The sequence below is a fragment of the Chanodichthys erythropterus genome, chromosome 7, assembly GCF_024489055.1.
Source record: "Chanodichthys erythropterus isolate Z2021 chromosome 7, ASM2448905v1, whole genome shotgun sequence".
Lineage (NCBI taxonomy): Eukaryota > Metazoa > Chordata > Actinopteri > Cypriniformes > Xenocyprididae > Chanodichthys > Chanodichthys erythropterus.
The window spans coordinates 32,052,033-32,077,413 of record NC_090227.1 but is presented as its reverse complement, the minus strand read 5'-3'; the positions used below and the strand labels follow the sequence as shown (position 1 = coordinate 32,077,413).

The window sequence follows — 25,381 nt, the reverse complement described above, 5'->3', positions numbered from 1 at the left end:
GACACATGTATTAGTCTCAAACACTGACTGATTAATTGGAGTTGATCATTGAAGATGTTCCTTGCCTGATTCTTGCGGTAGTCTTGTTGGGAATGGCGCAGGATTCTGTAACACAGCTGTAGCATGTACTTGAATGCAGAGTTGCGCTGCTCGCCCAAATCTTCCAGCTTCGGCATTGGCGAGTCTTTCACCTCTGAAAAAGGGGCTTTAAGAATTCCAAAGATCTGCAAACATAAATATTACAGTCAGAAATCTGACATGAAATTGATGATCCTTAAAGAATCAACTTGCTGTGAGTTCACCGTTTAAACAAACCTGTGCCAGGATGTTTTGCTCTCTCATGAGTTTCTGCCTCTCTCTGTTGGGGTTTGAGATGACCACAGACAGCACATCCTGCCCGTTGTTCGGCACTTCGCACACAAAGAAGACCAGATCTTCCAACAGCTTAATAGTAAACCTGAACATAAAAACGTAAGAGCAAGTATGTTTTTAAAACTATGAATGTATAATGGTGATCTCATCTACTGCATATCAATCCTTTGCTTATATCACTTGAAATATATATCTAGAGGCCCACTGAAACATCTATCCTAAAGGTGAGGTCACATTTACTGTTCCTCTGCAACATTTTGCAGGCAAAATCCAGTAATTCCAATAGGAATCCACAAAATTAGAAGTTTCATGTGCAGATTTCGCTCATGTTTAAGTTGGTAACTTGAAATTGCTGTGCTGACCAACAGAAAAGCTGCTTGATTGGACATGTACATAGAGACATACATCTCTACCCTCTTAAAAATAAAGTTTTTTGCAGCGATACCATAGACGACCCATTCTGGGTTTCGCATTGAACAGTTCATAAAAGAACCAAAAATAAAATGTTATTTTTTTCCACTATAAATAACCTTCTGGGCAGTGGAAAGTTTCCACAGATGTTAAAGGTTCTTTATGGAAACATTGATGCCAATAAAGAACCTTTACTCTTAAGAGTGCATGCTATTGACAATGGACCTGTTTTTGCTAAGAAAAGAAAAGGTCCATTGTGACCACACAATGAAGGCTAATGTGACCAGACCTTTACACATTCAAAGGCCTCCAGTAAGTATGACATTACCTGCGTTCATTTGCTGCTGCGAAATTGCTGATACCCAATATACGCACAAATGACTCCAGGACCTTGTTGGCATCATTGGCAAAGTCCAAGTCTCTGACCTCTGACAGGGGGACAGAATTTATGGAGAACGCCTCCTTGTCCTCCTTCATGTGGCAGGTGCCGATCTGTATGAATAAAGAGAGAAATGACATGAGCTTTCATTGACGAGGATACATTTTTCTTCAAATTATAATAGAAGGAAATAAACAACCTTGAGCATAACAGGCCGTTCTTCCTCAACATCAATAGGAATGTTAGTACTGGTCACCCAGGTGTTTGTGCACAAGTTCCTGAGTCTCACATATGAGTTCCTGAAAAAAGAAGGTACATATTTTCAAGGGATGAACCGATGAACTTACTGTTGTTAGCGTCATTCTTTGATGTTTGATCTACAGGAAATACCAAACAGTACATGCGGCATAGTGTGGACTCCTATTCTATCGATAGCCCTTCAATAAAACACCTAACCTTGACAAATGGTTTCGTAAGTACATTTTAAAATCCAAAAGGTTGCTTTAAAAGGCTTTGTGAGCACTTGAATGCATTGAAACCACTTGTTCTGCAAACCTGTGCTGCAATTTTTTTTTACACCTACATCTCTTAGCTTGCACTTCTAGCCAATTTTGGAAGTATGTATTGCCTCTGTAAGGGGGATTCCTTGTACTGTTCCTCATTTTGGATAAAAGTGCTAAACAAATAAATGCAAATCTAAATGTAAATCCACTGTGAAACTGTTTTGCATTCTAAGAGGTTTTCCTGGATGAAAGTTATTTTGGTGTACAGGAACTAACCTGGGAACCAGGCAGTCTGCCCGCTGTAAAGTGGTGGCATCCAATTCAAAGAGAGAGGCGATGTCATTGCCGTGGGGCACTGCAACGAGGGTGTAGGGGATCTTGTCAGCCTGCCACTTCTTTTTAGAGTACAATGAGTCTGTGTTGGTCTGATGTTTGCACAGATAGACAGAGGAAGGTCAAATTGGTGAATAAAGAGCCACATAAGGCAATGCAAGTACACTGAATGTGCACGTATAGGTAACTATATGATTTTTTTTCCTCCTGAGTTGTTATTGTTTTCTACAGTGTTTTTATTATTTTTTACATGAAAAAAATATAGGGCGAGGGACCTCAAACCAGGGTTATTATAATTAACTAAATGTAAAACCATTAAAAACATTTTTGTAATAAAATAAACGTTAAGTGAATTAAAAGAAATTTAAAAAGTATATTATATTATATAATATTATATATACACACATGTATATATATATACACACATATTATATTATATTTATATATATATATATATAAACTTCCAATAGTTGCCAAGGAAACATTTCTCATTTTCATTTATGTAATATGATAAACTAAAATAACTAAAAATAAAACTGAAATAAAATTAATACAAACTATACAGACATAAAATAAATATGACAAAAACCTAACAAAAATTAAAAATAAAAATTTATTCAAACTATTAGTCTGATGATATTAGCAATGCTAATGGTCCCACTGCATAAAATAAAATACAATTTAAAAAAATTAATCTCAATGATACAAGCACTGCCTCAAACTGGTCCCACTGAATAAAATAAAATAAAATAAAATAAAATAAAAAATAAAATAAAATAAAATAAAATAAAATAAAATAAAAAATAATAAAATAAAATAAAAAATAAAATAAAATAAAATAAAATAAAATAAAATAAAATAAAATAAAATAAAATAAAATAATAGTGATGCAATCCCAGTGGAAGTCTATGGTGCAAAGCATTTAAAAGCAGCAATGTGCAACACTTATTTTTGTTAAATCATGACAGGATTTCACGATAACACGTAACACTAACCTCATGTTAAAATGGACAGTGTTTATGTCTTGTGGCTATACTTCTATAAACGTGTATTTCCTGTGCAAAATCTTGCACTATATAGTTCCATTGTAAGTGCACTACTGTAAAAATATTTGTGCTTGTGCTGAGGAATGAGTGGGAATAATTTTCAGCATAAATCGACAGCATTGCACCTGGAATTCCTATAATGGAAATCCAGAGAAAAACCCAGAGGTCATCTACAGTGAGAAAATTATGCAGGACTGCATCTGTGGCACAGACTGTTTTGATGGAGGGCTATTTGGAGAGCAGCATTATAAATTCTCCTCTGCTCTGACTCTGCAGCTCCTCTGACTCACTCCTCCACGGAAGCAGACAGCACGTCTGCCTGACTCTCACGGGGCACCCCCAGATTCAGACATTATGTAAGGAGCCCCCTCTGCGCGTGTGTGCGAGTGTGTTTGTCTGTGAGGCTGCTGAAGCAGAATGCTAATACAGCGGAAAGGTGCAGTGCGTGATGCAGGCTGAAGAAGAAAAAAAAAAATCTCCGGAGAGTAGGAGGACGAGGAGTTGTGCGAGTCTGTCTGTTGCAGCGTGAAGGAAGGGAGAGAAATGGATTACGTAATAGTGAAGTTGTGCAGGAGAATTGGGCTGAGCCGCAATGCTGTGTAGCCGACGCAGAACGGGTTCTGTTCGCAGAGCGAGTCAGAAGCAAAACTTCACCTAAAGTTTAACACAATCTACAAATGTGATTCTTTCATATACAATCTATTTGTTACGGCTGTTTTCGCTTTAATACTTTAAAGTCTTGCATCAATGTTTTATCGTACGCTAGGTCCAGGACATGAGTTTGCAAACTTGTGTTACACTTTCTGCTGTGATTGTGAGGAAAAAAATGTGTGGAATTCTGGTGAATGGGGAAAAACTACTTCTGTGGAACTCTGCAGAGCTTTCTGTGAAATTCCTTGCAGTCCTAGTTCCATTGTGTAGGCTGGCATCCATGTGAGGTATGACTTACCTCATTTTTGGTGCTGATACTGTCTGTTCGATCTTTAAAATCAGGATTCACCTGAAACAGAGCCAGAAACTTTTATGAAGGCCCTACGACATACACACACACAGACAAAGACAGATTCTTTCAGCATTTTTATCTTAGACAATAAGCCCTCTGTCTGCCCTGTGCACAGTGGATGGCTGTGACTGATTCTATGTGACAATAACATTGAGAAGACTGCCACCTGCAGCCCATCTTCTGCACTCTCACAACTATAAAATATAATAATAAACCCCACTAGAAGAACATTTTATTACTCAGGGGTTAATTTTTTATAGTTTAAGAGAATCAAATTCTCATATACACGTACATTGCCGTTCAAAAGTTTGGGTCTGTAAGATTTTTTCTTTTGTTTTTTCACCAAGCCTTCATTTATTTGAACAAAAACACACAAAAAACAGCAACATTGTGATTTACTATTCTTTTAAAAGAACTGGTTTCTATTTGAATATATTTTAACATGTAATTCATTCCTACCACAGAGAGATATTTTTTTCAGGATTATTTAATGAATAGAAAGTTCAAAAGAACAACAACATTTATTTGAAATAGAAATATTTTGTAAAATTATAAATGTCTTTACTGTCGCTTTTGATCAAATGAATGTCTTTACTAAATATATAAAAGTGTTACATTTTTACAAAAAAAAAAAATGTCTGACTCCAAACTTTTGAACAGTATAGTATGTCACATAAGTATTAATAACAATAATAATACATTTCATTTATAATGCGCTTTTCTTAAATCCAAAGTGCTAAAACAAGTACAGTACAAAGATGTTTTTCAGGTATTTAGTCCAACACAAATGAGACTATTGTTGACATACAGTAAAAATACAGACCTATAAAATGAAATGGAATATTATCATATCTCAGATTGGTCTTGGGAGAATTTAATGAGAAATATTTGTCCTCAATCTCCTTGATGTCTATAATAAACAATATATGACCCGAATTCCGGAAAAGTTGGGACGTTTTTTAAATTTGAATAAAATGAAAACAAAGACTTTCAAATCACTTGAGCCAATATTTTATTCACAACAGAACATAGATGACATAAATGTTTAAACTGAGAAATGTAACAATTTTTTGCAAAAAATGAGCTAATTTCAAATTTGATGCCTGCTACAGGTCTCAAAAGTTTGAAGACGTCGGGGCATCGAGGTAATGAGTTTCTAGAGTTTTGGTGTTGAAATTTGGTCCCATTCTTGCCTGATATAGGTTTCCAGCTGCTGAAGAGTTTGTGGTCATCTTTGACGTCATTTTCATTTGCGCCAAATGTTCTCTATAGGTGAAAGATCTGGCCAATTCAGCACTTGGACTCTTCTAGACAAAGCCATGCTGTTGTAATAGCTGCAGTATGTGGTTTTGCATTGTCTTGCTGAAATACACAAGGCCTTCCCTGAAATAGACGTCATCTGGAAACATGCAAGCTGCCTATACCATATGCATCCCCATACCATCAGAGATGCTGGAAGGTCTCTCTCCTCTTTAGCCCGGAGGACACGGCAAATTTGGACTCGTCTGACCATAGAACACTTTTCCACTTTGAAACAGTCATTTTAAATGAGCCTTGGCGCACAGGACACAATGGCGTTTCTGGACCATATTCGCATATGGCTTCCTTTTTGCATGATAGAGCTTTAGTTGGCGTCTGCAGATGGCACGGCGGATTGTGTTTACTGACAGTGGTTTCTGGAAGTATTCCTGGGCACATTTAGTAATGTCATTGACACAATCATGCCGATGAGTGATGCAGTGTCGTCTGAGGGCCCGAAGACAACAGGCATCTAATAAAGGTCTTCGGCCTTGTCCCTTACACACAGAGATTTCTCCAGTTTCTCTGAATCTTTTGATGATGTTATGCACTGTAGATCAGTGGTTCCCAAACCTGTCCTGAAGGACCCCCAGCACTGCACATTTTGTATGTCGCCCTTTTCTGACACACCTACTTCAGTTCTTGCAGTCTCTACTAATGAGCTGATGAGTCGAATCAGGTGTGTTAGATGAGAGAGACATCCGAAATGTGCAGTGCTGGGGGTCCTCCAGGACAGGTTTGGGAACCACTGCTGTAGATGATGAGATTTGCAAAGCCTTTGCAATTTGATGTTGAGGAACATTGTTTTCCACAAATTTTTTACGCACTCTTTCACAGATTGGAGAGCCTCTGCCCATCTTTACTTCTGAGACTCTGCCTCTCTAAGACATCCCTTTTATAGCTAATCATGTTACAGACCTGATATCAATTAACTTAATTAGTTGCTAGATGTTCTCCCAGCTGAATCTTTTCAAAATTTCTTGCTTTTTCAGCCATTTGTTGCCCCCGTGCCAACTTTTTTGAGACCTGTAGCAGGCATCAAATTTGAAATAAGCTCATTTAGTGGACAAATGTGTAAAATTTCTCAGTTTAAACATTTGTTATGTTATGTATGTTCTATTGTGAATAAAATACTGGCTCATGTGATTTGAGAGTCTTTAAGTTTTTATTCAAATTTTATTCAATTTTATTCAAATTCAAAAAACGTCCCAACTTTTCCGGAATTCAGGTTGTAGATCTAACAGAGAACTGCTAATACATTCTGACATTCTTTAAATATCTGTGGGCCTGTTTACACCTGGTCAATTTATGCGCATTTACTAATCAGTTATCTATCCGTTTTGTTAAATCTCTTCCATTTACACGTGACCACATAAATGAGTTTCCACAAAACTAAAATAAATTCAATCTTCAATTCCCATGCTGTATGTAAATTTAACAGAATTCACATTAACGAAAGCTACCAATTTATTTATCATCAGCTAATTTCAAGATCAAAGATTGCAATAGGAGAGAGATCGGCACCAGCACTGGCAAGATAATTTAGTCACATTACTTTTAATAAAGTTGATTATGTGTGGAGCTTCAGAATGTGACAGTGAACTTTCAGTTTCATTTGTGGCACGCTCTCACATGTTTTTTTTTTTTTTTATTACTATTTTGGGAGGAGTAAAATGTACATATGTGGCTCCAACAACCAGATACATTTACACTTGTCCAGTTTCAGAGGATATTTACACCTAGTCTTTTTACGATTGGATAACTATCAGTTCAGAGAAAACGTATGAAGTGACCAGGTCTAAACAGGCCTATCATTCAGATACTGTTACTTCATGGTCAGTAGAGTAAATACAGCTAAAGTGGCAGGCTGGTGAGTTTCCCACTCTAGGAAAATTTTCATGTGCTCTAGGAAAATCTTCATGTGCAGCATGCAAATAAATGTAAACCACAGGGATTCACACAAACCATATCATATACTAAACAGCTCTTTAAAAAGAAAACAGGATCAGTTTCAGAGAAGGAACAAACAAGTAGATGGAATGTGTACCTCTGCCGCAAGGTAGTTTCCTGTGGCGAGGTGTTTGAAACGAAACAGGCTGTTCCACTGGCCGGCTCCTCCTCTGCAGGGGTCATAGTGGACAACCTGAAGCACACGGGACAGGATTAGAGACTAGATTAATTCTGTACAGGATGATATTGACAAAACTAAGTATGAATAGATAAGAACATTTACTATGGTTCATATCCTATGGTTTGGGGTAAAAATTAAGAAATTAATACTGTACTTTTATTCAGCAAAGATGCATAAAACTGATAAATTATTGCAATTTTAAGACATTGTTACAAATAAAAAAATCTTTTTTAACCAAATTCTGGGTTTTTTTGTTTTTTGTTTTTTTCTATTCTTCAAAGAATCCTGAAAAAGTATCATGGTTTCCACAAAAATATTAAGCTGCACAACACTTATAATGAAAAGAAATGTAATTTGAGCAGCAAATCAGCATATTAGAATGATTTCTGAAGGATCATGTGACTCTGAAGACTGGAGTAATGATGCTGAAAATTCAATTTTGCCATTACGGAAATAAATGACATTTTAAAATATAATAAAATTGAAAACTGTTATTCTAATTTGTAATATTATTTCACAATATTATTGTTTTTCCCGTATTTTGACCCAATAAATGCAGCCTTGGTGAGACTGACCCCAAAACTTTAAACAGTAGTGTATATCCCATTCATAAACCATAAAATGTTATTATAAATTTTACTTCATTACACAGAGAAATTTTAGTTTTTTTTTTTGTTTTTTTTTAAAAAAGGAAAATACTTTTATTTCATCATATAGAACTATACCTCCACTTCCCAGAGTGCTTTTGAACTAGTGGCAGATGTTGCTGATTGGCGGAGAGTGGTCCGTAAGAAGACATACTGCTGCTTCTTGTACTCATCACAAGTAAGAAACTTTTCTTGCTCAGCATGAAACAACCTCACCACATCCCCCTGAGTGAATCAAAGTGAAAGACCCACATGGTTACAGAGAGATTATAAACCACGGTCAATACACAAACCTAAATCAAAACATCAATAACCACATAACTAACAATCCACAAAAAAGGCTCACCCCTTTTAAGACATCATCTCTGTATTCACTGAATTTCATGAAGAGAGTGACCTTCCAACTGGTGTTGCAGTTCAAAGCATTAACCTGTCAGAATGGAAATATAAAACACACATCTTTATTGAATTTCCATTACTTTTTCATGACCTTGTGGTTACTGGATAAAATCATTTTGATTCAGAGTTTGGTATGAATGATTCATTGACTCAAAAGAACAATTAATTCATAAATCATACATTTCTATAGCCTGGAATACTGAACTTCCCTGATATTTTTAGGTTTTCCAGGTAATTAATACAATGCATCAGAACCTGTGCCTCATCATGTAATCTCATTAACAGCACTGCTGAGAACACATCTGGTTCTGCCTTACCAGAGATGGTGATATTATTGAGAGATATGAGGGTCCGTGACTCTACCATTGGAGAAAGCATAACGCCTAACTTGGATCACGTGTGCCTTGATAACCAATCACATTACAGCCTTGATGTCATTGAATTTGAGTTGTGCAACAGTCAATCACCGTTTGCAGGTAAACTGAATCATAACTGTCCCACAATTGTACGTGGCTTTTTATAAAACAGCATTTTTTTCAGTGTAAACTCTAAAACTAGATCAATCTAAAACAAATGTCTAAGGATTCATTAAATGATAAGCCATTTCCTCACAAAAGTGGTTTATTGAGCGTAGTGAAGCTTCTCCTCCATTGACATCCATTAAAAAAACGGCCTCTTGTCTCCTTCCCTGCTTACCACAGCGTTAGAATTATGATTTTTTTGGCTCAGGTCGCAAGGTTTCAAAGTTTTCAAGGCTTTGGCCTTACCTCTTTGCAGCCACGGTTATCCAGGAGTTCGATGTTGCTGGCATGAAGAGGCTGCCCTGCGTTTACAGGCATTAGAACCACTTTATCTCCAACCACCACCTACAAACATAAACACACACAAAAATAACACTGCATTCCACATCAACCGTTTCTGTTGTTGCTCCTTTTCAGCAATAAAGCAAACAAAATGAGATCACATCCTGTGACATGCATAGTTTAGAAATTGGTGTTTTAGAGACATTTATACTTGACCCCATGAAACTGGAATTTTGTGGCTTTCAGTCAGTGGTGTAAAGTATTTGAGTAAATGTACTGTAATTAGTTACTGTAATTAAGAATCTTTTTGTTTCCTAAAAACATACAATACCAAGGCACTCAAGAATCTTTAGAAAAAATATAAAAAGCCTTTATTCAATCATGGTTTTGGCATTTCTCTAGGCATTTAGGCAAATGCCTGAGCCATGATTGAATAAAGGCTTTTATATGAAAGTTTTTAACTATTCCTACACTCAAAGAGCATTGGGATACAGATTCTACACCCCGCACAGCACTTTTTGCATCCCTCGTTTCATCTTTTTGGTTACTTTGTAGCTTTACTGAATTTTTTTACCCTTTACTTGACTACTTTTTTTTTTTTTTATTAGTATGTACTCTTCAACACATTTGTGATGATTAATGCATTTAGCATAAAACCTAACTTTTTCTGTAGGAGTTTATTTCAACTACAAAAAAGGTAATATCACACAAACTTGTCAACAATACTACACTCAGTACAGTACACTACAGTAACGTCTGGATCTGCACAGGTGAATCAACAGACTAGGTAAGCAAGCAAGAACAATAGCGAAAAATGGCAGATGGAGCGATAATAACTGACATGATCCATGATAACATGATATTTTTAGTGATATTTGTAAATTGTCTTTCTAAATGTTTCGTTAGCATGTTGCTAATGTACTGTTAAATGTGGTTAAAGTTACCATCGTTTCTTACTGTATTCACGGAGACGAGCCGTCACTATTTTCATTTTTAAACACTTGCAGTCTGTATAATTCATAAACACAACTTCATTCTTTATAAATCTCTCCAACAGTGTAGCATTAGCCGTTAGCCACAGAGCACAGCCTCAAACTCATTCAGAATCAAACATAAACAATATAACAGTATACAATACTCACATAATCCGACGCATGCATGACGAACACTTTGTAAAGATCCATTTGAGGGTTATATTAGCTGTGTAAACTTTGTTTATGCACTGTTCAAGGCAAGCGCGAGCTCCGTGGGCGGAGAGCACGAGATTTAAAGGGCCAGTAGCCCTGAATCAGCTCATTTATAATGATGCCCCAAAATAGGCAGTTAAAAAAAATGAATTTATGGTCTGTTTATTTACGGTCTGTTTATTTATTTATTTATTTACGGATGTTCACATTTACAGTCTTTCTCTTCTGGGACAATGTATTAAAAATATTGATTATTCATATTGATTATTGATGAAAACTGCATTTGTCAAGCCATTTCATGGGGTCTTTAAAGTGCAGATACTAACGTGAAATAAGAGCACTAAATATTCAACAGAATAGAGAACTTGTTTACACACACAAATATAATATCCATAGCATGCTGCAAGAGGCAGTGTACACAGTTTGTAAAGAACATGTGAGTGAAGTGTGTTGTTTAGCACTTTCTTCCTTTCTATACACAACATAATATCATAGGCAGCCATGTAACTGTTGGGCACTACTTAATGATCCTATATAGATTTGGATACCAGTTGCATAAGAAGAAAAAAAAAATCAAGACAATCAATCAATAACAACTTTGTACGAATGTGGTTCTGTAACAGGCTGTTAGGGTTGCATTTTACATGCGTGTCAGCATGCTGCATACTTCTCTGTGTACACACACACACAAACACTCACATGCATGCAGATTATATACCTTCATGATTCAGTTGCTGAGATCAAAACATGAGGAGAAACCAGATGAGTTAAGACAATAAGATGTTAATATTATAATGAGAGGTGATTAGCTTTTTAAAATGGGTAAATGACCCATAAATCACTGCTGCACTCATTAATTTCTTAATTTCTACTTCAATGTTTAAAAAGAGAGAGAGAGAGAAACATGATAAACATCAAAACCTAAACACAGTGATTGTTTCTGATGTGTTTGTTCTGTTAGTGGAGCAATGCCTACATTGTCTCCTTCACTGCGCAGCTTCCAGAAAGGCTGGATGTAGAACCAGGAGCCCTCATTTCCCGAAGGGTCCAGAGAGACACGCATGGCGTTCTTCTCCAGCAAGGCAGGCAGGCGCTTATTCACTGTCAGGTACTTATTACTTTTAATATGGAGAAGCTGAAAATGTAAGGACAGTGTATCAAAAATACTGTAACATACCGCTGAAAAGTTTGTGGTCACTGGTCAGTAGGATCGGTTACCACAAAAATATTAAGCAGCACAACTGTTTTCAACATTGATAATAATAATAATGCTTGAGCACCAAATCAACATATTATAATAATTTCTGAAGGATCCTGAAGTAATGATGCTGAAAATTCAGCTTTGCCTTCACAGAAATAAATTACATTTTAACATACATTATATATATATATTATATATACATATATATATTATATATACATATATATATTATATATACATATATATATTATATATACATATATATATTATATATATATATATACACATACATATATATACACATACATATATATACACATACATATATATACACATACATATATATACACACACAGATATATACACACATATACATATATATATATATATATAATGTATATATATATACATATACATATATATATACATATATATATACATTATATATATATACATATATATATATATATATATATATATATATATACATATATACATATATATATACACATATATATATATATATATATACACATATATATATATATACACATATATATATATATATATATATATACACATATATATATATATATATATATATATACACATACATATATATATATATATATATATATATATATATATATATATATACACATACATATATATATATACACATACATATATATATATATATATATATATATATATATTACACATAAATATATATAAATACATATATATATATATATATATATATATATATATATATAAAAAAATTAAAATACACAATATTACTGCTTTTACTCTATTTTTTTTTTCAAGTAAATGCAGCCTTGGTGAGCATAAGAAACACAAAAAAAATAAAATTAAATAAATTGTACCAACCCCAAACTTCTGAACTGTCATATAAGTGAATACAGCATGGATTTAGAAAGTGTAAGTGGGATTTAGAAAGTGTAGGAGGGATATGGATGTAGACACAATGTAAGTGTGAGACTCTTGGCTAAAATAAGCTGAAACATAGACCAGACATTATTCAGCAGTAAAAAGTCAGGCTATGCAAGACTATAATCTGACAATAAACTCAAAGTAAAACACAAGGCCACAGGCACATGCATTTAGCTCCATAATCATGACTTCATAACATTCTGCAACTGCAGAAGTCAAATGAAGGGACAAATAAGTTTGGTAAAATGTCTGAAACCATGGCTTTGGTGAAAGCTCACAGAAACACTTAGACTAAAGTGACCAATCAAACAGACCATTCCTTCTATTGGTTTTGGAGCCGTATATCACCCACGCTGTCAAACGCCTTTTTGGCCCTTGAGCAGTGCACTAGCAGCCTTGGCAACAGTGTGAAAACAAACAGAACGTTCTCGATGTCCAGCCAAAAGTGTAAAAAAAACAAACATTTGTTGATAAGAAGAGGGAAGCTTGAGTATACCTGTATAACCCGACTGTATTTGACAACCTCTCCCAGCAATTTCTTATTCTCAGTGTCATTTTGTTTCTGCTCCAGTTCCGCAGCATGCTGAAAAATGCAGTAGGAAGGACAGCAAACTATAATTAGCAATGCCTAAATGCCAAGAAGTAGAATTCTATTGCATAATCATTGATTTTAAAGAAGTAAGATGCATATCTACTGTCTGCAGCCTGTTATAATAAGGGTACCTGTAATTTCTTGAAGAGATCTCCTTGTGTGTTGTTCCCATGTTTCCCCTGTTTTGCTTTCCAGAACTGTCTCTGTGCAGAGTACCTATTCATTGGACACACCTTGAAGAGACAATCTAGACAACAGAAAGAAAAATTATTCTAAAAGCTGCTGAAGATTTCTGGATACACATAACGGATCCAATCCTTTTTTTGAGATGCTATGCTTTTGGTTAATAAAAGGGCAGCGCTGCCAAACACAAGTATGTCATTTTACTCCAGCAAACCAAATAAATGTATGATTTCCTTTTGGGCAAACAAAATAGTTCTGTGAAGACAAACTCAAATACACTTCCTCAAATGTGACAACTTAATTTGCAGTGCAAAATGTCAGAAAGACATTTAGGGAGCCACCAAATTTTGTCTATTCCAAAAAAGGTTTAAGCATAAACTAAAATATAAATGGTAAATTCTGATTTTAAAAAAGACTTATTATGCAAAATTCACTCTTATAAGGTTTTTTTTTTTCCACACCGATGAGTGTCCACAGTGTGTGTAAACAACCAGCCTATAATGGTAAAAAATCCACTCACTCCTTTTTTAATAATTCCCATAAATCAGAAGCAGTCTCTTCAAACGAGCCGATTCAGACTCTCCCCTACGATGAAGTCATGGTGGACAGAGTCCTCCATTTCTGTATCCTCACTGTAGCAGCTGGAGTTTAACAATGTCTGCTCCAAAGAGGCATTACAAGTGTTGTGTTTTGGGATGTACCAATAAATTTGTGAAAAGAGACTCCCGCCATCTGATTAACTCAGGACATAGTGGTTCATTTTCATTTTTGAAGGAAATTTCCCAAAGAAAGTAGGTAAAGTCTTGTACGTTTGTGCCAATCGTTTTACGCCGGACTGCTTTACAAATGAGGGTCTGTTCAACGCTGGATTTCACAAAGGTTGAGTCTGAAAGATGGGTCAATACCAACGCTTCATGCTCAAACTTCATATCCAGAACTGATGCTGCCATCACATGCTATCGGAATTATTGTAGAGTTTCCTAGTTAAATATTGCACATGAACGCCCTTTCAGACATTTTTGGTGCTTGAGATTGTCCTGTTTTGTTGTTGCCAGTATGCCAGAGCATGAGTTCTTGAAATTCCGCCCTCTTCTGGAAAGGGGGCCGGGAGCAACAGCTCATTTGCATTTAAAGGGACACCCTCAAAAACTGAGCATTTTTGCTCATGCCCAAAAAAATGGCAAATTTAACAAAGATAAATTATCAGTGGGGTATTTTGAGCTAAAATTTTACATACACACTCTGGGGACATCAGAGACTTATTTTACATCTTGTAAAAACAGACATAATAGGTCCCCTTTAAGGAAGCATTTTATGCAGAATAAGATCTCTCACTTGGATTTATATACATACTCCTTGACATTGAGGTTACATGAACCACCACATAAAAGGTCCAGTCTCATTTACCGTTGGTTTTGAAATTGTACGTAAAGGCGATTTCGCAACAGGTTGACGAGTTTCAGCGTGAAGACCAAAAACTACGCTAAGGTGAAGACAGCTTCTTCACATATGGGTACTTTAAATATCCGAGGGGCTGATTTTAAAAATTGAAAATTGATATTTTTAAATTTTTGTTATGGAGAACTCTCATTAAAAGGATATTTCACCCTTATTATATTTTTGGGGTAAACTATTACTAAGAAAAATCATCACATAGGTTAAAGAAAGCTCAAGTTATCACATGACCGTTGCATTCAAATTTACAGGAAGCTTGTATTGACACGTACTGAGCCTCCCTTTGGAGCTAATGTTTCAACAAAGCCCTCCAGCACAAGAGGAAAATAAGAATTTACTGTTGGTGCTATTCTGATTCTTGTAAACTCTTCCAAATTGCACTTGAGGAACAACACTGTTTACCCACCTCAGCTTACAATTGTAGTCATTAGGCAACAGCCAGGCACCCTACTGAGATCTCACTATAAAGCTAAAGACGTGGGGCGCTGACAGACTGCATGGCCTTGGCAAGAGCAAAGATTCAGTGTGTAGGAGGCTGTTACTGCTCAAGGGCCGAGTAATTAATCAGTGGCTGAGCAGGTGTTAAGAAACACACACACAGGAAGTTACAGCTACATATTTATATTGTTTGGTGTTGGGATTTCTTTTGCCTGACACTTTTATGAGTACACTACAACGCTGGGGTGGAAGTAAGCAAAAGTAGTGATGCTAACTTAACTACACTACCAGTAAAAAGTTTGGAAAACTTCATTGTAATCCCTGCACAGATGTCAACCTAATAATAAACGAATAAAGCTCTGATTTCAAAAATACTTAAATTAGCTTCAGTGTTGTTTCAAAGATACTTTTTGGTAGCTTGAAACAACAGAGGTAGCCTGTAGCTACTTTTTTAGTTAAAAGACTGAAGCTTAACTACTTTAAATTATGAGTAACTTGTAGCTTGATAAGCTAGTTTCAAAGTTGCACCACCAACACTGATATATCCTTCTTCTAGAACTGATATAATCTTTCTACTCCTTTTAGAAAGTTAAGATCATGTGACTTTGGCCAACTAACTTTGGACTAACTGTCCACTAGAGTCAAATGAAAGTCACACATGGTCAGCCTCTGTTGTTTTTTTTAAATGTGTTGACTGATGAATTGACTGATTGATATATCCATTATAACAGCCCATTGGCTAATAATGGTGCTAATATTTTAACACTGTTCCATTTACTGTGACGAATGCTGTCAAAATGACTCACCTCTGAATTTTTTCGGTGGGTTTGTAAGATCCCCAGCATCAGGCTGCACCACACATCTGTCATCCACCAACCTGAGGGGAAAAATATGACAGCTCATTAGTATTTATACAATAAATGATTCATTGTCAAAGATTTCCTTAAAATAGAAAATAACTAACAAAACTACATAGAAATACATAGAATTGGCAGCATTTTTTCCAAGATAATTTTCTTTGTTCAGACAAGCAGCAGATTTTTTGAAAACATGGGTTGTATGACCCTACAGAGGATAAGCGGTTTGGGGAATGGATGTATATATGGTTTTATATTGGCTTTATTTTGCCAACGCGTTTCGGCACACAGGCCTTTGTCAGGGCTAAAAGGTTTCAGGTGTGTATAGGTTCCTTTCAGTACAAACAGAAACACACTTCAAACTTGCAATGAACTAGGGCTGGGCGATATATCGCATGTGATTGTCACGCGCATTTTGTCAGTAAAGCCGGTTCCCTGATTACCGCAAAATCTCCATCACCTGCTTTCATATGGAGCGGCATTTAATAGACAGAGCCGTAGTTCACTGACAAGCCACGCAATATTGCGTTCATTATCGAAGGTGATTCATCTGCGATAATGAATGCGATATTGCGTAGCTTGTCAGTGAACTACGGCTCTGTCTATTAAATGCCGCTCCATATGAAAGCAGGTGATGGCGATTTAGCGGTAATCAGGGAACCGGCTTTACTGACAAAATGTGCGTGACAATCACATGCGATATATCCCCCAGCCCTACAATGAACCAATGAAAAAATTGCATAAAAGAACATCCACCAATCACAAAGCTTATAATAAATAATCATGCATCAACCAATGATCATCAAAGAAAGAGATTTATTTATTAAAAAAAAAAAAGATATATATATATAAAATGAAATTAAATGAAATAATAATAAATGTATATATGGTTTGAAATCATATTTTATAAAACACACATTTTATATTTATTTATTTATTTTATTTTATTTAGGATGTGGTGCTTATACCATTCAAAAGTTAGGGGTCAGTACATTTACATTTTTTTTCAAGAAATTAATACATTTAAATATTTAATTTTTGTTAAAAAATATATATATATATATATAATTTTTTTTTTTTAACAAAAATAATGAATTCAAATAAATATATTTTTTAAATAGAGTGCAGCAATTAGTGTTTTGTTAGAACATCTAGTAAATTGTTATTTTGTAGTCTATTCAGAATTGTTGAGAATCACACACACACAAAAAAAATCATTATTATCATTTATTCAGAATCATGCAGCTATAATTTTTACTGTCACTTTTGATCAATTGAATGCATCCTTGATATTTAAATGTATTAATTTCTTGAAAAAAAATGTAAATGTACTGACCCCTAACTTTTGAATGGTATAAGCACCACATCCTAAATAAAATAAATAAATAAATATAAAATGTGTGTTTTATAAAATATGATTTCAAACCATATATACATTTATTATTATTTCATTTAATATATATATATATATATATATATATAACCCACTCATAAAGACTACTCGTTTCATTACTCTCTTTGCATCTCTTTGTCATTTTTTTGTTAGAATCGTGATTGCGATCTTTTAATGATTCATTGTGCAGCTCTAGTAAAGCTATTTATAATGTTACAAAAGATTTCAAAATGCTGTTATTTAAAAATTTCTATTCGTCAAAGAATCCTGAAAATAATGTACAAGTTTCAACAAAAACATTAAGGAACATGTTTTCCACATTGATAAGTAATATTTCTTAAGCACCAAATCAGCATATTAGAACGATTTCTAAAGGATCATGTGACACTGAATGTGTTACTTTACTTTAATTTCTGTAGTATTTCTTACTTGAATAAAAACCTACTTAACCTGAAACATTTAGTTTCAGAGCTCTCTTTATTCTATTGCATTTATTTGTGCTGATTGCCATTTTTTATTTGTTCTTATTTTATTACTGACTTTTTAGTAGTTTTTTTTTTTTATGAAAATACAACTTTGCTTTGAAGAAAAGTAGATTTTTGTATTATTGTTCTTAGAAAGAAAATGGGAATCGCCAAAAATTGGTACCGGCAGATCACACACAAAAAAATAAATAAATAATAATAAAAAAAAAAAACGGAAATCGGAATCAGCCAAGAAAATTGCAATCGGTGCATCTCCATTTAAAAAATGTTTTTACTATCCCCAGTCTTTTGAATGGCATACTGCCTGAATCTAATGTCTGTTTCCAAATACACTAATTTTTGTTCACTCTTTCCTTATATAATTAACTAAGACATTCACTATGTTTGAACACTGGAAAAAACAAACAGCATGGCATGTCATGGCTAGATGTTATGTTAGAGATGAGCCACAATTTCCATCATATTTTTAAAAAATGGATCAGATTACATTACCTGTAAAATGAAACTGCAGAAAATCAGTCCAAAAGATCAGATTTGAAAACCAACTCAGATTTCCGTTCAGTCAGTTCAAACAAAGCCAATAATCAGTTTCCAAACATGGGCAGTATACCATGGATGGCAGATGTAAAGCAGCAAATTAGTCCAGCATCATTTAGTGAAAACCTGCTGTGGACACTGACTGGTAAGAAATGTTTCAATGCTTATTAGTGCCACTGCCATGCATCACATCAAAGAGTAGAAGCTTCTAAGATACTCAGTGGATTCACAAGACTGAAGCAGATCAGAAAGAACATGGTAGAAACAAAATGAGCAAATGGAGAATTTATGATATTAAAGCCTCAAAACTTCAACACATCAGGTTTTATTATGAAGAAAAGAGACTAGGCTTATATCAAAGCAAACAGGTTCCTCTCATAAGGACTCAATTGAAAATGCTCATATAATCCTAAATCAACAAACTACTCAACTCTCTTTGAATGCAGAGCATATTTGCCCGCCTATTGGTCAATGTAAACCGATAGTGTGTAATTAAAATAGACTCTATCCTCCGGCATTGTGTCTACAGGCGCTCATAACAGAATAAGGTTACAGAAATGTTAAAATCTTTCAGAATGTGATTTTGTTTAGTTTATTATCAACAATTTACCAGAGATTTGAGGAGCAATTTAACTGAAGTGCCTCTCCTTAAACATAAAAAGGGTTTTTGTGAAAGCTTGGACCAACTTTCGATAAAGGAGGAAGCTGCAGTGCTCTTTGTAGGCCTGATAAACATACTACCACCCAGGCTTCCCCCACTGTTATAGTTAAAAATAAAAATAGGCAATAACTTATCAACGGCAGTTCATGGTTTTCTTAATGATAGCACTTGACTCAGCTTGGCTATCTTGTGAACACAGATCTGTAAATAATACTTCAGCAATAAAATGTAGAAGTTCACAACTGCGCAGAACTAACCGGAGGAACATGGGTGTGTAAAGGTCACTTTATATGTTGTGTTGACAGTAAAATGAAGTTGCTTTTATTGAATTCATTTGCTGTTTAATCTGAATTTATAAATATGCTAAATGCTTCAGGAATCAAACCAACACTCAATTAGTACATCATTAAGCTAATCTTTCTTGCTTGCTTACAATGGCAGAAGGCACAAAAAAAGTGATGAATGGTGAGAGGTCACACTACATACACTGCACATTTAAAAGGAAGTGCCACACAGTGTTTGACAGAAAGGCCGTTATCGGAGCAGTTGTACTACCTTCTGACTGTTGCTCTCTCGTCTCTCTAGCTCATACCAAAGAGCTGGGCAGGAGCACAGTGTTTCCCCAACCTTTGTACTTAAGTACCCTTTTCTCAACAATAAATCAGAAATATGCTCCTTTAAACTGACAACAAATTTGAATCAAGTGAAACTCATTTACGTTAATGAAAAGACTATGACCAGGTTTCATAGACAAGGCTTAGAAACCAGGATTAGGCATTCAATTACAGCATTTAAGTAGCTTTTATAAAGTGTCTTAGAAAAATCATCATTACTGGTGTGCATCTTATGATAAAACAATGGTACTGGCATGTTTTAAATTGGACCCATTATGCAAAAGTCACTTTCATAGGGTGTTTGAACACAGATGTGTGTCCGCAGCCAGTGTGTGTAAGCAATAGGGCTGGGCGATATATCGCATGCGATTGTCACGCGCATTTCGTCAGTAAAGCCGGTTCACTGATCACCGCTAAATCGCCATCACCTGCTTTCAAATGGAGTGCCATTGAATAGACAGAGCCGTAGATCACTGACAAGCCACGCAATATCGCGTTCATTATCAAAGGCGATTCATCTGTGATAATGAACGCGATGTTGCGTAGCTTGTCAGTGAACTAAGGCTCTGTCTATTCAATGGCACTCCATTTGAAAGCAGGTGATGGCGATTTTGCGGTAATCAGGGAACCGGCTTTACTGACGAAATTATAAGCAATAGTTTTTTTAATTATGAAAAAACAAAACTTAATTGAATTATTAATAGTTTCTGTGCTTTGACGCAGAATAAAGAGCACTGTAGTTTTAGCATTGTGAAGAAAGAAAGCAGACCATTCAACTCAATGTATGAATTTCCTTGTTCAACAGTAAGAAGGTAAATTCTCTTGAATTAGGACCAAGTTGCAAAGACCTGATTTTCAGGTCTATATCATCAAGTAACAGCAAGTTATGTAAGTGTGTGTTGCTCCCAGAATTTGTCAGCTAAAAAATTATTAAATTATAAAATAAATAAATAAAAAAAAAGCTTCATTACTGTGCCACTTGCTTTGGCACAGTCGATACTTCAAGGTTTTTAAAATCCTAACAGAGAAGTATAGAGAATTTTATGCAATTTATCTAAAATGCTTTATTAAAGTCTGTCTAGCCTCACATTAACCTTTAGGTATGTCTGCATTTAATAACAATCCCACATATTTAACAAATTGTCAAAAAATAAAATTAAATAAAAAAAAACAACCAAAGAGCTACCAAGCCACCACAGAAAGAGCCACTCCACTGAATGATGACTAAGCCAAGTAAGTGCTGCAAATGGATATTTTCATAATGACAAATTGTTTTATTGTTTAATTGCTTATGCCTGCACACTTCCTCATCTTCCTGTGTATCTAAATAGGCATATTAAACAAAGACATTAAGTACATTAATAGGATGTGTTTTAGAAGGGGGGGTTAAACAGGAAAGGTGCTAACAGTCTAGTTTTACACGCTCATAAATGAGTAACAGAGTGTTTCTAGTCCTCTTTAAACTGTTTGACAGCCAGCAATCTTCAAAAGACACAACAAAGTACACCAAGTTAAACATGAACCAAATGCAAGCCTGATCGGCAGCGTTCAAACATGCTAATTATAGCTCCATTACTTCATGAGCTGAAGGAGTTAAACTTTGTCTAAGCAAAATGATCATACTTAGCTTGCTACAAGTGAAGCATGTTATAACAAATCCTATTCTCTCAATCATATTCTCCTGAAAGACATTGGGACTAAAAGCAACTACATTTGATTTTGCAACCTTAAACTGATTTAGTATACAGAACTAAACCACCCACATTATTGTCCTTTTACTCTTAAATTATGGCCATAAATGTTTATTATGTAATTTCAACCAATCATGCCTCTTATCAGTCTTTCCTCTAGCTTTCTACAGTACATCACAACAAGTCCTTGGTACCTACACAAAGACAAGCCTTTTCAATTGAAGTCCATTCAACTTCCATTAGCCTATATCTCTACAAACCCATGACAGCCTGGGAAATAATCCAAAACCGCCTTGTTTAGGATCAGAAGAAAGGCTTTGGCTATGTCCGGCATGGAGTACTGAATACTGCACAGTATACACTGCCTACTGCCTACTAAGTTTGCAAAACAGTAAGAAAAACAATAGGCAATATGCAAACAAAAGTAGTTTGATTCATTTTTTAAACATGTATTTTGGACATTTTGCAGTCTGATCAAATAACGTCCTACTTCATTCATCACACTGGAAATAGAAAGTTAAGGCAAACATTGCATTCTGGGAAGATGCACTCCCATAAAATGCAAAAGTGCCCACCCACTTTTTCAGCAGCCTTGGTTCCAGAAGTATTTTTCCAATAGGTTTTTCATAAGTCTTTGTTTAAGTTATAAGTCATGAACCAAACCAACCAGCTATGAGGTGAATCACAACATGACAAACTTTGATTTGAAGCAAACATGCATTTGACAAAAAGCAAAGATAAGCCAGATCAGACAAAACAAAACCAAACGAAAAGACAAAAGTTACAACACTGTGTTCTTAAAGGTACAGTTCACCCAAAAATTAAAATTCTGTCATCATTTTATAACCCTCAAGTAGTTCCACACCTGTATGAATTTCTTTGTTCTGCAGAACACAAAGGAAGATATTTGGAAGAATGTCAGTAACCCCCCCATTCTTCCAAATATCTTCCCTTGTGTTAAGCAGAAAAAAAGAAAAAAAAAAAATCATACAGGATTAGAACAACTTCCTCCGAGCAGCTATTTCGGTCATCCAAGACCAAGTCCTATCTATTTGAATGGGGGAATCAAAAACTGTTGTTTGGTTACAATTAAATAAACTCACAATTAAATAACATATTTCAATCACAGACCAAATCTGACATGAACTGTCCCATAAATGTTGTTTCTTATGCTTGTTTCTTATGCTTGTTTCTTATGCATAAGCTTATTTTTCAGGCTAGACGAGCCAATGCTCATGTGCAGTCCTAAGCGCGAATCTCAGGTTTCTATGGTAACCAGAGCTTCTAATGGCAGCTGCAGTGACGCAATGACTTTATAAATCGGCGATTGGCTCTTTTACTTAGAAGGCGGGGTGTATTCCGCCATATTGAGCATTGCAGTTTCTCCCATTCATAACCAATATCAGTGAACTGTCTCTCTATATCTATAGTCTTTGATATAACTTACAGTGGGTACGGAAAGTATTCAGACCCCCTTAAATTTTTCACTCTTTATTATATTGCAGCCATTTGCTAAAATCATTTAAGTTCATTTTTTTCCTCATTAATGTACACACAGCACCCCATATTGACAGAAAAACACAGAATTGTTGACATTTTTGCAGATTTATTAAAAAATAAAAAACTGAAATATCACATGGTCCTAAGTATTCAGACCCTTTGCTGTGACACTCATATATTTAACTCAGGTGCTGTCCATTTCTTCTGATCATCCTTGAGATGGTTCTACACCTTCATTTGAGTCCAGCTGTGTTTGATTATACTGATTGGACTTGATTAGGAAAGCCACACACCTGTCTATATAAGACCTTACAGCTCACAGTGCATGTCAGAGCAGATGAGAATCATGAAGTCAAAGGAACTGCCTGAAGAGCTCAGAGACAGAATTGTGGCAAGGCACAGATCTGGCCAAGGTTACAAAAAATGTCTGCTGCACTTAAGGTTCCTAAGAGCACAGTGGCCTCCATAATCATTAAATGGAAGGCGTTTGGGATGACCAGAACCCTTCCTAGAGCTGGCTGTCCGGCCAAACTGAGCTATCGGAGGAGAAGAGCCTTGATGAGAAAGGTAAAGAAGAACCCAAAGATCACTGTGGCTGAGCTCCAGAGATGCAGTCGGGAGATGGGAGAAAGTTGTAGAAAGTCAACCATCAATGCAGCCCTCCACCAGTCGGGGCTTTATGGCAGAGTGGCCCGACGGAAGCCTCTCCTCAGTGCAAGACACATGAAAGCCCGCATGACTATTCTTGAATGGCCCAGCCAGAGCCCTGACTTAAACCCAATTGAGCATCTTTGGAAACTTGTTGCATCTTTCCCAAAAAGACTCATGGCTGTATTAGATCAAAAGGGTGCTTTTACTAAATACTGAGCAAAAGGTCTGAATACTTAGGACCATGTGATATTTCAGTTTATCTTTTTTAATAAATCTGCAAAAATGTCAACAATTCTGTGTTTTTCTGTCAATATGGGGTGCTGTGTGTACATTGATGAGGAAAAAAATTATCTTAAATGATTTTAGCAAATGGCTGCAATATAACAAAGAGTGAAAATTTTAAGAGGGTCTGAATACTTTCCGTACCCACTGTATATAAAGCTTGAATTATCGGGATCAGTATCGGCCAATCATAATAACAGGAAAACGGCAGTTGGTATCAGCTTCAAAAATCCTGATCGGAACATCCTACCAAAAGAGTATCTGTGTACTTTCTTTACTGAGTTGAACATCTCCGAGTCCAGACAGGAAGTCTGTTTGTCTGATGACAGTCAGAGTGTTATTTTGGCACAATTTGCTCGTCACGATTCTCCGATTGGTGGAGATTTCTTGGCCGAATCATGGGTAATGTAGTTTTCTACCAGGAATTCCACTGCTGAACGTGATTATTTAAAACATGATTTGAAATAATGCAGGTTGATGGCTTCAACAAAAGCATATAGGGATTGCCAACCATGTAGCTCACAGTAGCTCTGTATTTAAAAGGACAAAAATCAACTCACCTGGAGAAAATTAATGGGATTTTTTTTTTTTAGATTTTTTTATTTTCAGAACCAGACTGTTGCACTCTATTGCAGTGTTCTGTACTGTACATTTTAGCAGATGTACTGTAGTAGGTCATCTGAGGGCTATGCACAAAACCTACATACTCTTAGTGTGCACAGTATGCACATTGCAGAGATAGTAAGAATAGTATCCTATACTCAGCAAACACTGCCTGTCTGTTTCCAAATATGGAACAATATGACTGGACGAAAATACTGCAAGCATAACAAAAGATCTAACAAAAACTGGATTGTCAACTATGCACTACAAAACTGGGACATGCAGTTTGACAGCTCCCTTTGATACAAAATCCACTCATATGTCACACTCCCAATGCAATTGCACATTACTACTACTACAACTATCTGCAAACTAGCCTGCATTTCAGTTTATGCAGTCAAACAAAACCTCTGTGGTTACATTTGAATCATAGCAAGAAAGTGAAAAACTACACAAAGTTTTACAAACGTAAACAGCACTGTCATGATTGTAAAAAGTTAGAGAAGTGACTGTTGCTGCAATCCATCTGATGCAATAATACAACATTTCTTTAAAGCTAAAAAGTTTAAGCAAATACATATTGCGACCACAGTGTATAGAAATCTGCAAAGCAGACATGCACATTTGTTCTGCACCTTAATTGCTTGATGAGTCATTGCACAACAATGCACAAGTGATTCAACGCAACCTGAAAGGGAGATGGGCGTTTCAACATCATGTGGTTATATATTCATAATCTTTCATAAGTCTCTAAAGCAAATGTGTTCCTAC

The 25,381-nt window shown here is 35.5% G+C and overlaps 1 protein-coding gene across 2 annotated transcripts in view; it reads right to left on the bottom strand.

Annotated features, from left to right (window-relative positions):
• The window catches only part of itpr2 (inositol 1,4,5-trisphosphate receptor, type 2), a 106,049-nt gene that overhangs the window by 78,825 nt on the left and 1,843 nt on the right, over positions 1-25,381 (bottom strand). Inside the window, exons 2-15 of one of the 2 annotated variants that reach the window (XM_067390229.1) lie at positions 16,143-16,213; positions 13,392-13,507; positions 13,165-13,251; positions 11,490-11,648; positions 9,291-9,389; positions 8,471-8,554; positions 8,203-8,349; positions 7,394-7,489; positions 3,994-4,044; positions 1,942-2,090; positions 1,362-1,461; positions 1,112-1,275; positions 316-457; positions 66-224 (exon numbers count right to left, since the gene is read on the bottom strand). In XM_067390229.1, coding sequence (XP_067246330.1) covers positions 66-224; positions 316-457; positions 1,112-1,275; positions 1,362-1,461; positions 1,942-2,090; positions 3,994-4,044; positions 7,394-7,489; positions 8,203-8,349; positions 8,471-8,554; positions 9,291-9,389; positions 11,490-11,648; positions 13,165-13,251; positions 13,392-13,507; positions 16,143-16,213 — 1,624 coding nt within the window. Of the gene's footprint in view, positions 1-65; positions 225-315; positions 458-1,111; positions 1,276-1,361; positions 1,462-1,941; positions 2,091-3,993; positions 4,045-7,393; positions 7,490-8,202; positions 8,350-8,470; positions 8,555-9,290; positions 9,390-11,231; positions 11,248-11,489; positions 11,649-13,164; positions 13,252-13,391; positions 13,508-16,142; positions 16,214-25,381 lie in introns of those variants that run through there. The other variant, XM_067390230.1, reaches the window with a different exon arrangement.